Source organism: Lipophrys pholis, assembly GCF_963383615.2.
Source record: "Lipophrys pholis genome assembly, chromosome: 14".
In the NCBI taxonomy this organism is placed as follows: Eukaryota; Metazoa; Chordata; class Actinopteri; order Blenniiformes; family Blenniidae; genus Lipophrys; species Lipophrys pholis.
In genome coordinates, this window is record NC_137633.1 from 15,372,171 (window position 1) to 15,386,621 (window position 14,451).

The 14,451-nt window shown below is 40.6% G+C and overlaps 3 protein-coding genes across 3 annotated transcripts; all 3 read right to left on the reverse strand.

Moving 5' to 3' along the window:
- Positions 1 to 1,037: 1,037 nt before the first annotated feature.
- LOC308119705 (tudor domain-containing 6-like) lies at positions 1,038 to 2,996 on the reverse strand (the record flags this gene model as incomplete). Its single annotated transcript, XM_080479855.1, has 1 exon — positions 1,038 to 2,996. The coding sequence occupies one exon, from the start codon at positions 2,994 to 2,996 to the stop codon at positions 1,038 to 1,040; it is 1,959 nt and encodes a 652-aa protein (XP_080335981.1).
- Positions 2,997 to 3,022: 26 nt separating this feature from the next.
- LOC308119706 (tudor domain-containing 6-like) lies at positions 3,023 to 3,902 on the reverse strand (the record flags this gene model as incomplete). The annotated part of the gene is made up of 2 exons (XM_080479856.1): positions 3,023 to 3,030; positions 3,191 to 3,902. 2 exons carry the CDS (start codon positions 3,900 to 3,902, stop codon positions 3,023 to 3,025), a joined length of 720 nt encoding a protein of 239 aa, XP_080335982.1.
- A 140-nt stretch (positions 3,903 to 4,042) lies between these two features.
- Positions 4,043 to 5,309, reverse strand: LOC308119708 (tudor domain-containing 6-like; the record flags this gene model as incomplete). The annotated part of the gene is made up of 2 exons (XM_080479858.1): positions 4,043 to 4,061; positions 4,771 to 5,309. 2 exons carry the CDS (start codon positions 5,307 to 5,309, stop codon positions 4,043 to 4,045), a joined length of 558 nt encoding a protein of 185 aa, XP_080335984.1.
- Between the last annotated feature and the right edge of the window lie 9,142 nt (positions 5,310 to 14,451).

Genomic DNA, 14,451 nt, shown 5'->3' on the forward strand with positions numbered 1-14,451 from the left:
TAGACCAGAATGCGCCTATTTTTTGGGGGTCGTTTGTGAATTTTATCACAAGAAATAGGCTTTTTTTTTTTTTTTTAAACAAATCAATGCCAGATATGCATTTTAGTTGATTACAGCACTTATCAATCTTATTTACATTTGCAAGGTGATGTAGTGTTTAGTATTCTTTCACCTTATAGAAGATGGGTTATGGGAATTGTTTTTGGACCGAGGAAGGAAGCCGACAACCAAGGGAAGGCCTTATGTTAAATAAGCTAAATATTGTTGGTTCACATGTGTGAACAGTAGCTTTAATGTACTTTAAATAATACTGTGGAAGCTTTACTTAAGCTTGTTGAAGAGGGGGCCCCCAATTATGGTCTCCCTGTGCTAGCGTGGATTTTCTTACCTTCTTCTGACCTCCATTGTTAGGTTACCTGACGAGTACGTGTGTGTGGTCTATACTACAAGGTTATACTTCACATAGTGTTTATATATGCTGTGTGTTATTTTGGTTGAAGTAAATGCATCCACCAAATTAACCCATTTAAATGTCTATTGCATTGCAGAAACACACAAAATCATTTGTTTTTCAATGCTTGAAAACTGAATGTTTATTGACAAAAATCACATTGAAACCTGTGAATGTTCTTTGTAAAAGTTCCCACATGAACAAATGTGGGTTGAATTCACTGAAGCCATCACAATCTGCCACCACTCCACTCCCCGGCCGCCTTTTATCTAGACACAAAACTGAAAAAAACAAAGGATTCAGAGAACATCATTCTGCTTTTCTTGAAATCAACTGATTCACAAACAAAAAGATATATTTTTAGGTTCAGCTATTTACCAATAATAAACATGTATTCCTACAATGAGCATTAGAAACAGTGAAACCTCCATTGTCTTACCATTAATCGATCAGCTTGATGGCTTTAAACTCAGTTCTCCTCCACTGTGCTGGTTTCGTTCGGGTCCTCTGAAGGTGGTAAATCAAATCAAACATAAGCAGATTTACTTCCACAGCTTATATAGTAAAACAACATGATGCAAATCACCTACAGACCTGATTTCAGATTTTCCACCGATGTTTCTTCGGCATCCAGTTTTTTCCAGTATTTTCGCATCAGTCTATTCACCACCACTCCTTCACACTCAACATCAACATAGTACTGGGGAACAGAGGCTTCTGAGTGATTCTCCATGGTGACCATGGTCAGTCTGAGTGGTTTATCCACCAGAAGACTGTAGAAATCATCATAACCTTCATCCGCCCAGGAGCCCTTCGACTTCTCAAATCCATTCAGACTGCACAAAAAGGCCAGAGGAGCAATCTCCAGCAAATTCTGAGGTACCGATCTCACACCGTTTATGTCAACTTCCAACTCGTTTCCGTAGTCGATAAACACAACGTGGAAAACATCTTCAACTCTCCGAGTGACTTGAGCTCGGTACCATCTGTTGTCACTGGAAAACAGAGCGAGGCATGGCCTGCCAGGACCGAGAGTCTCGGCAAATCTTGTGTTCTGGTGTGCCTGTCCTGCCTCCTGGGCGAGCTCTAACACTTTGTTTAGATCCTCTGTGATTGTATGCTGACACCAGAAGTAGTGTGGCTCTGCAATACAAGATGCATAGACCGTCTCCGTCATATTTTGGGAAATCGTAGCCTCTTTGTACATCCCAATGCTCACATATTCTTTGGAAACACAATCCTGGTTTGTCTTGGACTCAGTTTGGCTGCCCTGGAGTAAACCTTCTGCTGGAAGCCCTTCTTTTGACGCACATTTTACTGTTGCTGGTTTCCAGTACTTTTGCATTGCTGTGTTCACGAGAAGTCCTTCACAATTGATTTCCACAAAATACTGAGGGACGCCGTTCTCTGAATGCTTTTCCACACTCAACAGGGTTAGTGTCAATGGTTTATCAACCAGAAGACTGTAGAAGTCATCATAAGCTTTGTCAGTCCACGAGCCCTCAGATTTATTGAAACCGCCCAAACAACATAAGAGGGCCTGGGGAGGAATGTCCAACAGATGCCGAGGCAGTGCCCTCACATTCTCTTTCTCAACCTCAGCCTCATTTCCATAGTCAATAAAAACAACGTGGAAAACGTCATCAACTTGCTGAGTGACTCGAGCTCGGTACCATCTGTTGTCACTGGGAAACAGAGCGAGGCACAGACTGCCAGGACTGAGAGTCTCACAAAATCTCATGTCCTGCTGTGCCTGTCCTGCCTCCTGAGCAAGCTCCAGCACCGTGTTTAGATCCTCTGTGTTAGAATACTGACACCAGAAGAAGTGTGGCTCTGAAATACAAGAGCCATACACTGTTACGGTTTGATTTTTGCTCATACTGGTGTTGACATTCCTTTTGGAAACAGTTTGAGTTGTTTTGCCTTCGGTTTGAGCATCCTGGGGTGAAGTTTCACTTCGGACCACAGCACTGTTGGCATGCTCTTTAAAAGATGAGCGCCAGTATTTCTGCATCAAACCATTGATGTCTGTATCATCGCACTCAATTTTTACTGCATACTGAGAAACTCCTAACTCTGAGTTGGTTCCATTTTGCATGGCCGTGACTTTAAGTGGCTTGTCAACCACGAGGTTATAGAAGTCATCACAAGCATTATCATCCCAGGAGCCTGTGGATTCATCAAAACCATTCAGAGAGCACAAAAACGCCTGAGGAGCGGCCTTCAGCAAACTCTCTGGTAGAGGTCTCACATTTCCGATGTCCGCCTTGGATTCATTTCCATAGTCAACAAACAGAACATCAAGCATGTGGTCTGTTGTCCGGATGACTTGCGCTCTGTACCACTGGTTGTCACAGGAGTAAAGAGCAAGGCATGGACTTCCAGGCTTCAGTGTCTTAAGACAAACTACTTGTTGAGCAAGCTCAGCTGTTTGTGCAAGCTTCGACGGCGTGAGCAAATCTTCAGGGTTTGTCTGCCGACACCAGAAGTAATTTGGTCCAACAATGCAGGTCGCGTATGCCTCTGTGATTTTGTTTTGATCCATATTGGGCCTTGTGTATGTGCAGATGCTCACATTACTGCAAAGCGAAATAGATTTTGATTTAATCTGTACTTTTTCACTAGCAGACTTCGCATTATGTTCGTGGAGTTCGTTTTGCGGAGTCGTCTTTGTAGCGACCTTATTTGGTTTAGCTGTCCATTTGGAGCCATTTTGATGTAGCTGGTCAGTCTGATTACTCCAAGTAGTTTTTCTGGTTTGTTTCTTTTGTGCCACCTTCTTTCCGACCATCTCATTGATTGTTTCTCCAAAGAGTTGAACAATCAACTTTCCATTTTCCCCTATTGCAACCACCAAGATAAGAAACTCTTCTCCAATGGCGTGATCTGCAAACCACTGGTTAACGTCCTGTGGTACATCTGCGGGGATGCCAGAGAGTCCAAGAGGAAGAGCCAACACAGGAGTAGACAAGGCCACACTCGCTTGAGGGGGGAAGGGGCGAACATCCGATTCATTCACTACCAGGGTATCCCCAAAGTCCACAAAGTGCACTTTAAGTTTTGGAGACATTTCTGCTACTTGAGCTCTGTACCATTTTTTGTCGGCGTACTTGGCAAGGCAAGCGTTGTCGAGTTTGAGGGTTTGATCCTCACACGGTGGTTGGCCAACCAGCTGTGCAATCTCTTTCATCACCTTGTCATTTAAATGAGAATTCCTATCCAGTTGGCAGTAGAAGTGATTGACGGTCTCTGAAGAGGTGACGTGTATCTTTTCTATCCCACCAACTTCAATGTTGTGCCTGGAGAAAGTGTATTCATGGGATGGGACCAATGGAAGAACTTGCCCATGGGCTTCAGACTGTTCACATTTCTGAGACAAAGACTTGCTTGCACTGTCAGAGGCTGCTTCAACATTGACCAAGTTAAGCAGCGGACCTTCTTCATCAAACATTACTTCTTTTATGACATGTTTTGAACCAGTTTCTGATGAAACCCCTAAATCCACAAACTTCTGAAACTCTGTTAAGGCAGCATCAGAGTGGGTGAAAGCACAGGGCTCCGTGGGGCTTGTGAAACTCAGCAAGCAACATTTCACAGCCGGTGCATCCAGCTGTAAGAAAGCAGGATCAATGGGGTGGATATCTTGCAGAGGGATCTTTTGAACCTGACCATAGTCGAGAAATCTGACGTCTACAACAGGGGAGTGGCTATTTGCAATGATCCTCGCTCTGTGCCACATGTTGTCGTCTGGATTACGGGCAATAAAGATCGACTCGACAAGCGGCTGAGAGTGAAAAGATGTGTAGTATTTTTGCAGATCTTGTGTGAGGAGTCCACACGAATCTTCATTTTCTGCTGTCCAGCACCTGAACGTCTGTGGACTTTCGAAGGGGGAAACCTTCATGCCAACACTGCTTTCTACAGTTAACACATCGCCATCCTCACCATTCTGCCGCTCAGGGAGAAAACCTGTCAAAAGATGCTCGCTGTTGTTCATCAGAAGGTCTAGATGTTTACTTGTTCCTTTCATATTCATGTCAGAAGTAGATTCATCTTCTGTCCTGCCACTGACTACTGGAACTTCGTGACTTGGAAAAGTTCCAATGGGTAATCCATCATCATTCGCAACAGTTTTATAATCACCAGTTGAAGGTTCTGGGCAAAAGGTTTGGTCAAGTTCTTCAAGCTGGCCATTTAAATTCAGCTTGTGTTCCTGTGTTAAACCGAGGTCCTCTGATGTCCCTTCTGTCAGTAAAGGCAAACTCTTCTGCACAAGGCATTTAAACTCCTCTGCTGGGACCGTCTCTGTAACTCCAAGCCTAAGCATGTGCGTGGAAACAAGTGGTAAGTCAAGGAGAATAATCCTGTCTGGCATCAGTACGTGTTCAACCACTCCTGTGAAGTTCTTTCCAGGCAAGGAGTACAAAAACTCTGTGGCTTTTTCAGACCAGCCGTTACCAACCGAGAGGACATTTGCGAGTATGCAGGATTCAATTTCAGGTGGCAGGACAAAACTTTCTTTCTGTGCCCAGGCTAAGGCCTCACTTGTGGTATCATGGAGCTGCCCCTGGTCAATCAAAAAAACACTGCAAGTTTCACTTTGAACCGACACAATCCGAGCTCGATGCCAGGTGTCACTGATGCGAACCAGACAGAGGTCCTCCGGTTTTCCTTCTGGTCCACAGAACTTTCTGTCTGGAGTCTGAATTTCATCCCTCATCTTTTCATAACTGTGTTTATGCCCACCCTCCATTCTGACCCATAACTGCACAAGGTGACAGGTGGGGTTCAGGTTCACCCTTGCAATGACAACAGATGCTTCTGATTGGGGCATTGGCAGTCCAGGTATTGAGCACATGGTGCAGACAAAAAAAAAAAAACACCTGCAAGGTAACAAACATACATTAATCTTATGGGAAACAGTCATTTTAAATATTGTGGTAAAGCACTTCAGGATAATGCCAAAAATAATAATAATAATAATAATATGCCACATCTGACTGAATATTCACAAATCAGCCACCATGATATGGAATCTAATGGCACTCGAATGTAAAAGACAAAAAAAACCAACTAAAATTCAACATTATATTTACAATAAAATTATATTTTGATGTGTTGGGATAATTTTGCAATTTAACATCAGTCTGAAAGTTCACTGATCAAAACTCTTAAAAACATGTTGTTGTTTTTTTTTTTTTTTTAAGATCTTTCAAATACATAAGTAGAATTTGTTTTATCCTGAAAGATAAATCCTTGGTAATCTTCCAGTCCTGGCAGGTAATTCAACTACAAATCTATTCTACTCCACAGGAGGTCATCAGTACTCACTCATTGTGAACTGTCAAAGCTGCTGCTCGCTGCTCCGACTGTGGTTAAACTGCCTTGCATGTTTTTTCCCGATAAATGCGAGGAGTGTACAACATCAAACTAAAACCAGATGATTCATTTTCACTCCCTCGTCAATAAACGTTAACGCGCATCGAAAGCCAGGCACCATCTAGATTCTTCATTTCCCAAAATGCTCATTAAAACAATGGGCACTGCAGACAATGTGATTACAGCTGACACACATTGACCCACTAACAATTTAATTTGATTCACTTCAACAGTAGAAGTAGCCCCCTGGGCAGCTTAGTGGTGTGTCAGCGGTTAACTGAAAACATCTTTTTGAGCAAGTCAAGCACATGAAACACCTTCGCCAACCACTGCGGATCGCGACTTACAGTGGGAGATTATTTGAACAAGAAAACCACAAATACCACAGAACATTTTATAAATACAGATGCAAGTCCAGTATTGATTATTGTCCACATAGAGGGCAACATTTATTTGCCACTCATTAACACATTCATTATTATTCAAAAATTCCTCGTGGTGCACGCGTTCACACACTATTTTATATACCCCCCCCCCCCCCAGATTTCATTTTCAATCATTATTACCTATAGTTTAAAACAAACCATGAAATATATCTGATATCAGGAGATACATTTTCTCTGGATAGTTTTTGGCTAAAATGTACAACTATAAATCTTTCATGGAAATTTACAACAAATGTTAAAATACACCCATCTACTCAACTATTAACCAACCCTTTAGTCTGATGCAATTGGATTTTGTAAGATATTTTTACACATAATGTGTTCACTAAAGTTTTTTTATCATCAACATTGAGATATTGTATTTTTGAATCCCATTGCTTCAAAGCTAACATTATTCATTAAAATACAAACTTGTATTGGATCCCAAACTTTTCTTGCCGGGTTTACACTATAAATTAGACTTACCATAAAAACGAGGACACGCCAGACACTATCACATCATTATGGACACCAAACTAGAGACCAACAACCAAGTAATTAAGACAGCAAACGATGTCAACCTTACCATTAGAAAGTATAAGATGCAGATTAAAAGGATAAACCACAGATTTTTGAGACTATGGATGCCCTCTATCAACTATGATCCAACTCGTGATAGAAATAAGTACCATATATGTTTACTTTTTAATATACTGTACTGTATATTAGTTACTTACCTATTGATTAATTCTTAATTTGGGGGTGTGGGACTTGACTGCAGTTCCATGGTTTGTACTCTACTGAATGTATGCCTAATAAAACACACACACACACACACACACACATTTAGTGCTCAGACAAAGTGACTAACACTTGAGTAAAATTATCAAGTTTGAATCTAGAAATATCTATATTTTTCAATCTAATTAAAGACGACAATACATTTGAAGTTACTGGACGACAAAAGCCTTTAAAAGGCCCCAGGTTTTCTTTTTTCGTACCGTGTTTGCAGAAGTCAGGCCATGTTGCCTTCAGCTGGTTCAGTCTCTTGGGGCAGACACGCGCCTCAAAACTGCCTTTTATAGCCGTTAGTTTTCACGGTCAATCCTACATACCACGGAGAAAAACGCGTTATTAACCAAGAAGGGGTGATAACGTCCGCTAGTATTTACTAAAAGTATAAATGGAGAGTTTGAAATTCGAGTCGTCTAAAGCGCAACGCTTTCGTCCGAGCAACGTCCAATTAAGTTAAGCGCGAACGCGCACGTAGGCGGTAGGGAGCCAATCACGACGCGCGCTCCAGGCGCACGGAGTCACGGAGAAGGAAAGGTAAGTTTATTCCTATTAAAATATATATATATATATATATATATATATATATATATATATATATATATATATATATATATCAAAAAGCTTCATACAGAAAAAGTCGAAAATCAAAGTCGAGATTTTTTTTTTCACGGTGGAAAAAAAAGTCCGTCCGTCCATCCACATGCCAGCGCGTGTGACTGCTTCCTCAAAATGCTTATCAGGCGGTTTAGTGAAGTGGTGAAAAGATGCTTCAGGACAGAATCTAGCTCATAAACACAGTCAGTTATCATCTGTATCGGGACTATAAGAGACAGTGCAGCCTGCTGCGTTGTTCCGTCGCGGAAGTTCGTCGAATACGAAGGACAAAGGCGCGGATCCCGGGCTGCTTATTTAAATTTGTTCTTATTAATCAAGGAAATCCTGAGGGATGGTTATATATATATATATATATATATATATATATATTCTTTTTTTTAATCGCACCATTTGGACACAAGGCAATCCACAGTGCTTTACGAGGAAATAAAGGAAATGCATTAATATGAGGCAATCAAGAGATACACTAGTGATTAACAAAGGTATTAAAGAAGAATGAATAAAGTAAACACTTTATTAAGATAAAGGTAATAAAATAAGTAAAATCTATTGGCCGATGGAAGGCCTGAGTTAGTAATAGTGTTTTAAGGCCTGGTTTAAATGAAGTGAGTTTTGTCAGCAGAAAGTTTGTTCCAGGTGAGGAGGATAAGAAGTAAAAGTTGCTTCTCATTGTTTCTTCTGACTCTGTTACCATTGAGTAAACCTCTTTCTAAGGACCTCGGGGCTGTGGATGTTTTATATTCTATGAGCAAATCCAGCCTACTGAAAATAAATGCATGGACACGTTTCTCTGAATCTTGTTCGGCCAGAAACCATTTAATTCTTGCAATGTTTTTCAGATGGTACTTAACTAATTTGGTTGTTGTTCTTACCGTGGTTGTTGAATTTCAGCTCTGAGTCCACAATTACGCCACAATTTCTGGCTTGATTTGTAGTCTTGGGTGACATGGAGCCAAGATGAGCCCTGACTTTTAAACGTTCCGCTTTAGAGCCAAACACTGCAGTGCTCAAATGCCAATAGATAGATAGAAATATACAACTAGACTCACATAAGAGGACAAATAAAAATACACAAGCTGACACATAGTGATACAGAAGTAGACTCATATAAATAAAGAAGTAGGCAAATGTACATATAGAAGTAGATACATAGACTTATAGGTAGATGCATAAACATACAGTTTATGTAGACACATAGAGATATGGCAAATAAAGACATGTTTTTATCTACTCTGCTGCACCAGGGAGTGAAGTAAAACTGCATTAAGCCTCATCTTTAAAACACAGTGATTTAAATGTAATCGTCTTCATGATTTACTTCTTTGCACTGAAACAAAAGGGAGATTATTATGCCACTGTTTTACTGATACAGACAACTGAAGAATAGACCAGGCTGTATGTGGCTCCTGGATTTAAAAGAGTTTGACACCTCTGACTTAAATTAACCAGACGATACTGTTCATTCCTCCTGTATACATTCTTTACTCTCAGTTTTTAAACTTACGCACATTTTATAGGGATGTCACAGCTTCCCTGTTTTCTACCACGAGTGTCTTACATTTACAAGTTAGTCAGATATTTTTCAGTTGCTGTAAATGTCACTAAGGTATTTTTTTTTGGGGGGGGGGGGTGAAACAAACTAAAATTACACACCAAAGTGAAGAATTACTGAAAGAGCTTAATGAAGAGTTTAAACCAAGTTATTCTTAAAATATTGATGATGTTCGTTCTTGATAAATCTGTTGAAAGTTTTACGAAATCAATAGGTATTTTTCTTTATTTCACAACAGTAAAAATGTGCTATGAACTTTTTATATCTTTCTGTGGCACGTTCAAATAAGCTGAAAACCAACAAATTTACTTCAATGAATCATTTGTCAATAATTGTTAGAGAATTGTTGCTGCTCATGCCCTCTCGTCTTCCTCAGGGCTGCAGATGTGGAGCTCATCACTTTACCCCCCAGATATTGATTTAGCTACTTTGATTTGGTTTTGTTTACCTTCTCTGGATGCCCTAGTGCACTAATGTTTAACCCAATCTCAAGTGGTTACATGACACACCAGTATTCCCACACTGAATTAGGATAAAAGTCTACTTTTGAAAAAAAAAATTGTACTCTGAAGGACCTAAAGCAGGAGTTTCTCCTGAAGAACCATTTGGGGGGAAAAAAATAGATGGTATAGAATTTCCACATGTGTAATTAATATACAATATAGTACATGTTTACATGTTTGATATGCCAATTTGGAAGGAAAAAGTGAGTTCAGTGAGTTTGCTTCATTTGAACATGATCAAGGTACTTCTTTCATGTTTTTCAGGTCGGGGAGAAGGAGCAGCTCGAACAGCAGGCGAAGGATTGAACTGAAAAAGGAAGAGAATGATTACAAACATCAGGACAACCTTCAGCTCTGTCAGGTGAGTCATAAGACCTCCTCTTCTGATATACAAGTCTATTTATACATGTCGCAGCACTTGGGGTCCTCACCACCATATAAACTGACTGTTCTGTGCCTTCACATGCTGCACAGTAGTGTTTACAGTGGATGCCCCCCGTCCTCGAGATATAAAACAGGTTCTTACTGACAGGTAATATATAATCCAGATAGTCTCAAAATATGCCGCTGCTCTCTGTTTTATCTCTGGTATCCAATAGTGAAATGTAAAACACTAAAAGTACTTAATGTTCAAAATTGATTTTGCTTTCTAAATTTGAAGCACATTAAGTATTTAGGATGAATGACTTCAAGCTGGGTGTTGGACCATGTTGATGCCTAACCTGCTTTTTGCGGATGACATTTGAACGAGTGCTTACAGTATGCACTGGGACAGTTTGCAACTGAGTTTGAAGCAGCTGGGATGTTGTATCAACCCCTCAAAGTATTTGTCCATCCATAGGAAAACAAAATGACCGGCCCTCTTGAGGTTAACCAGGTGGAAGAGTTAAGTACCTCTGGGCCATATTTACAAGTGATTGGAGGAGAGATCGGACTGTTGTGGTAAGGAAGGAGCTGAGCTGTAAAGTACCGCTATCGGTCATCAACTCTGGGTCACGACTCAAGGAATGTAATAGCAGGCTCAAATGGCTGAAATAAGTTTTTGAGCAGCTACAAAATGGAGCCAGTTGCAGTGGTTCGGGATGTCTGATATGATATGATGCCCCATGGTCACCTCCCATTGGAGGTTTACAAGGCATGTGCAGCTGGGAGCAGATCAAAGATCCCCTAGAAGAGTTGAATTAAGATAGTAAAAGAGATTTCTGGCATTTTCTTGCTCTGAATATTGCCACTGCAGCCCCCATCAGGAATAAGTGGAAATATAGGGGAAGCGTTTTACTTTCATTTCAACTACCCAAAAATTGTATGAAAACACTGTTTTTATATCAATTTGTCATGGAAATCAAAAGCATTGTATCAAGTATCAAGTAAACATATTCTCCCAAAGCTTATATTTTGAAGACACTGAATGTCAATTCCAACCTTTGCAAATGTGGCAACCATCCCTGTCAATAAAAATAAGAAGACTGTTTGAAAACTGTCATTCCAGATGAGCATCACGATGTGCTCACTGTAAGTAAAGAACATCAGCCAACTGGGAAAAATGCCTTCAAAACCCTTCAAAATTGTATTCTAAAGATATCAATCAACAATAGACTCACAGTTCTGACAGGTGGGCAGTTTTGTGTGTACATTGCTTGCGCAGGTTGCACTGCAGCCGTTTCCTTTTGACGACTAACCTCAACTGGGATTGGTGTAGCTAAGAAAAGAATAACTAATTCCAGGTTTCCTTTCATACTTCACAATGGATATTGCTGTTTCAATACAGTATAAAGCCATTGTGTACAAAATTATAAGAAAAATGTCAAAGAGCGGGATATTCACATTTTGACAGAAGAACCAGTAAAAGCCCTCTCACCTTGAAATCCAATGCCTTGCTTCTTGATGAGGGTGTCTTCTGACTTCAAGTTTGAACATTTCAATGCCTGTAATTTTTATCAGTGCTCTCAAACTTATGAACTTCATTGGTTTTTTTCAAGTTTTCAGTTGGACGCATTCGAGGAGTGTTCTAGTGCTTTGAGTGATTTCCACCGATGTTTCCTGCCTGCTGAGCTTCATCCAGTGAGACTTCCTTTGCAGCGGACTGTTTTTAGGCCTGTATACCTTAATCGGATCTGCCTGTTGGCCATCACTAAATCATCTTCTGCCCTCGTTTCCAGCACGTGCCTGCTGAGTTCTGAAGTCTGAAAAATGAAGGCGATGCCAATTTCTTCCCTCTGACCTCATTAGGGAGAACCCTCACGTTCAAAAGAGAGGAAACCAACCAAGCGAGAATGTCGGAGGGTTGTCGATTGGCCCGGCGGTCAGACGGGCAGATAGATAAAGAAGGAAGGGAGTACACTGAAAAATTTAATGTGGAGTTTATATCCACCCTCACTGTTCTGGCACAATGAAGGCAAAACTTCCTGGTAGGAAAGAAGCAGCGCAAGAGTCTGGTGGTGAATCCTCCTTCTTGACTGTCTGCTTCATGCTTTCCCCTGCGGGAGATCACTGAGTCACCTTTCAGCTTTGCCTCAACAGGTTTGACGTCTGCACAGTGAGCGCACAATGAAGATTTGACACCCGCTGACATCCAATTCTGCATAAAATCAGGTAAAAAGTAAAAAACAAAAAATTGGGCTCATGCTCATTCTAGTGGGCAAATTCTCTTGGGCATTTTTTCCTGCACAGTTGGAGAAAATGTGTGAATCTCCTCCTGGAGCTGTTCGAATGTCAGCACCTCCTGCAGTTCATCTTCAGCACGCCCCTGAACATCTGGAAAGGCCTTACAGCTTTTATCTCCATACATCCTTCTGCTCTTTTGTTATTCCCTTTTTTGAGATAATTGAAGCTGGGAAACACGAATGCGATGTTTTTGAGGATTCTTTTACTCCATTACTTCCCTGCTATGTCGGTGAACTGATTTACGGATGTAGTTTCCCCTTCAACACGACTTAACCTCCAGGTCAGTGGCGTCTGAATGTTCCATGGACCAAAGTCAGCTGGTCAGATGGTTCATACCAGCCCAAAGTAAAACTCAGCAAATTGTGACAACTGCAAAGAAAATATCAACTTAAAATGTGAAATGAAATTAAATGCTGTCTTTGATTGAAGGTCATGTGCTTTGAGAATAAGCAGGATCTTGCCAACATTGGCCTGAGTTGTAGTACTGCTGCAGAGGATTTCAGATCTCACTGCAGGTTTTAGGCAGTCTAATTAAACGCACGGTCAAATTTGTTGCATTTTCCCCGATTGGATATTTTCCTGTATTTTGCACCAGGAAGCAGCATAAAAATGCCTTAATGTCAATTTTTGGCACGTTTTATATGAACAAATTTAATCATATTGTCCAAATGTAGGCTACTCCTGTGTAGTATAACAAAGAGAAATATTTCGAGTTGTGGTTCTTTATAGATTGTTATGCTAGAATTTTAATGGTCTGGTTTATGGTTCGGCCCTGTCAAGATCAAAATTGGGTACATGTGACCCCTGAATGGCAATGAATTAGCTTCCACATCTCTAGTAAGTGGTGGTCTAGAGTTCTGTGAAGTGAATTTGTAAATGAAAGTTGCTGAATCTACTCCCAAGAGATTTCTGCCTCTCTCCATTGGGGACCCTTGAGCAAGGCACTGACACCTCTGGGGTCTGCTCCTTTATGATGGGCCAAAGTCAGATGACAAAGCTCAGTGTACTTTAAAAGTATGTCTTCTTCTTTTCTTTACGGTTGCAGGGGGAAAGGAGGGGGCTTTATTTGTTGAACCCAGTTGATAGTATATGCAAAAAGCAGGGAAAGGACACCAGTATATCACAGGGTTCACACACACACACACACGCACGCACGCACGCACGCACACACACACACACAGATTCATTAGACTTACAAGTTGAATTGACCTCGCATGCGTGTCAGTGGATTTCAAGAGAAAACTGGAGGACATGCAAATTCCAATCAGAAAGCTCCCCAAGCCACGATCATCTCAAAGCTGATCCAACAACTTGCTGACACTGATTTAGAACTTATTCATGATATAATACAGCAGCATAGCCCATAATATGTTCTCGAAAGTGCCTAGAATTGTTTATTGCTTAAATGGCTTAAACATTCCGACAGATTTGGCTGAAAGGGCTGTTAAGTCTGTCCCTGCTGGCCCCATCAATATATATGATGGCCTTTTTTCCCCCCTGCTATGAATGCAAAATTAGACCTCTAAGGATAAAATCATTACATTTTTTTGCCTTCTGCTAGAATTTACAGAAGCTATCGGATGAACTGCTCTGCAAACAGTCCAAATCTTCACGTACGACAGCATGATCAGTATTCATCACGCAAATAATGTGACTGGCGTCACATTTGTTCTGCCTAAGAGGACAATATCTTCAAACAGCAACTCTCTTGAGCATAAATAAAGGTTGGTTTGGCTCCCAAATGCACCATAAAAAAGATTCGCTGTGTTTGTAGAAGCAACAGGATGCGATTTACAGGGAAGAATGGGTGAGATACAGTATGTACAGTTTCTATGCAGTTTAGTTTGAATATGCAATTTTCTGTCATTTCAAAAGATATTGTTGTCGATGGCAGATCCATAACTATGAAAGACCATATGAACAAGTATATTGTACGGCGGTAAATGTTCACAACTGTACCAGTAGCAAATTTGAGTTTTATTTTGATGCATTGCATCATTACATCAATCATGAAGTTGCAGTATTGCTTTGTGTTTTGATAATTATATTGTTAGTGATTGTCCCCAT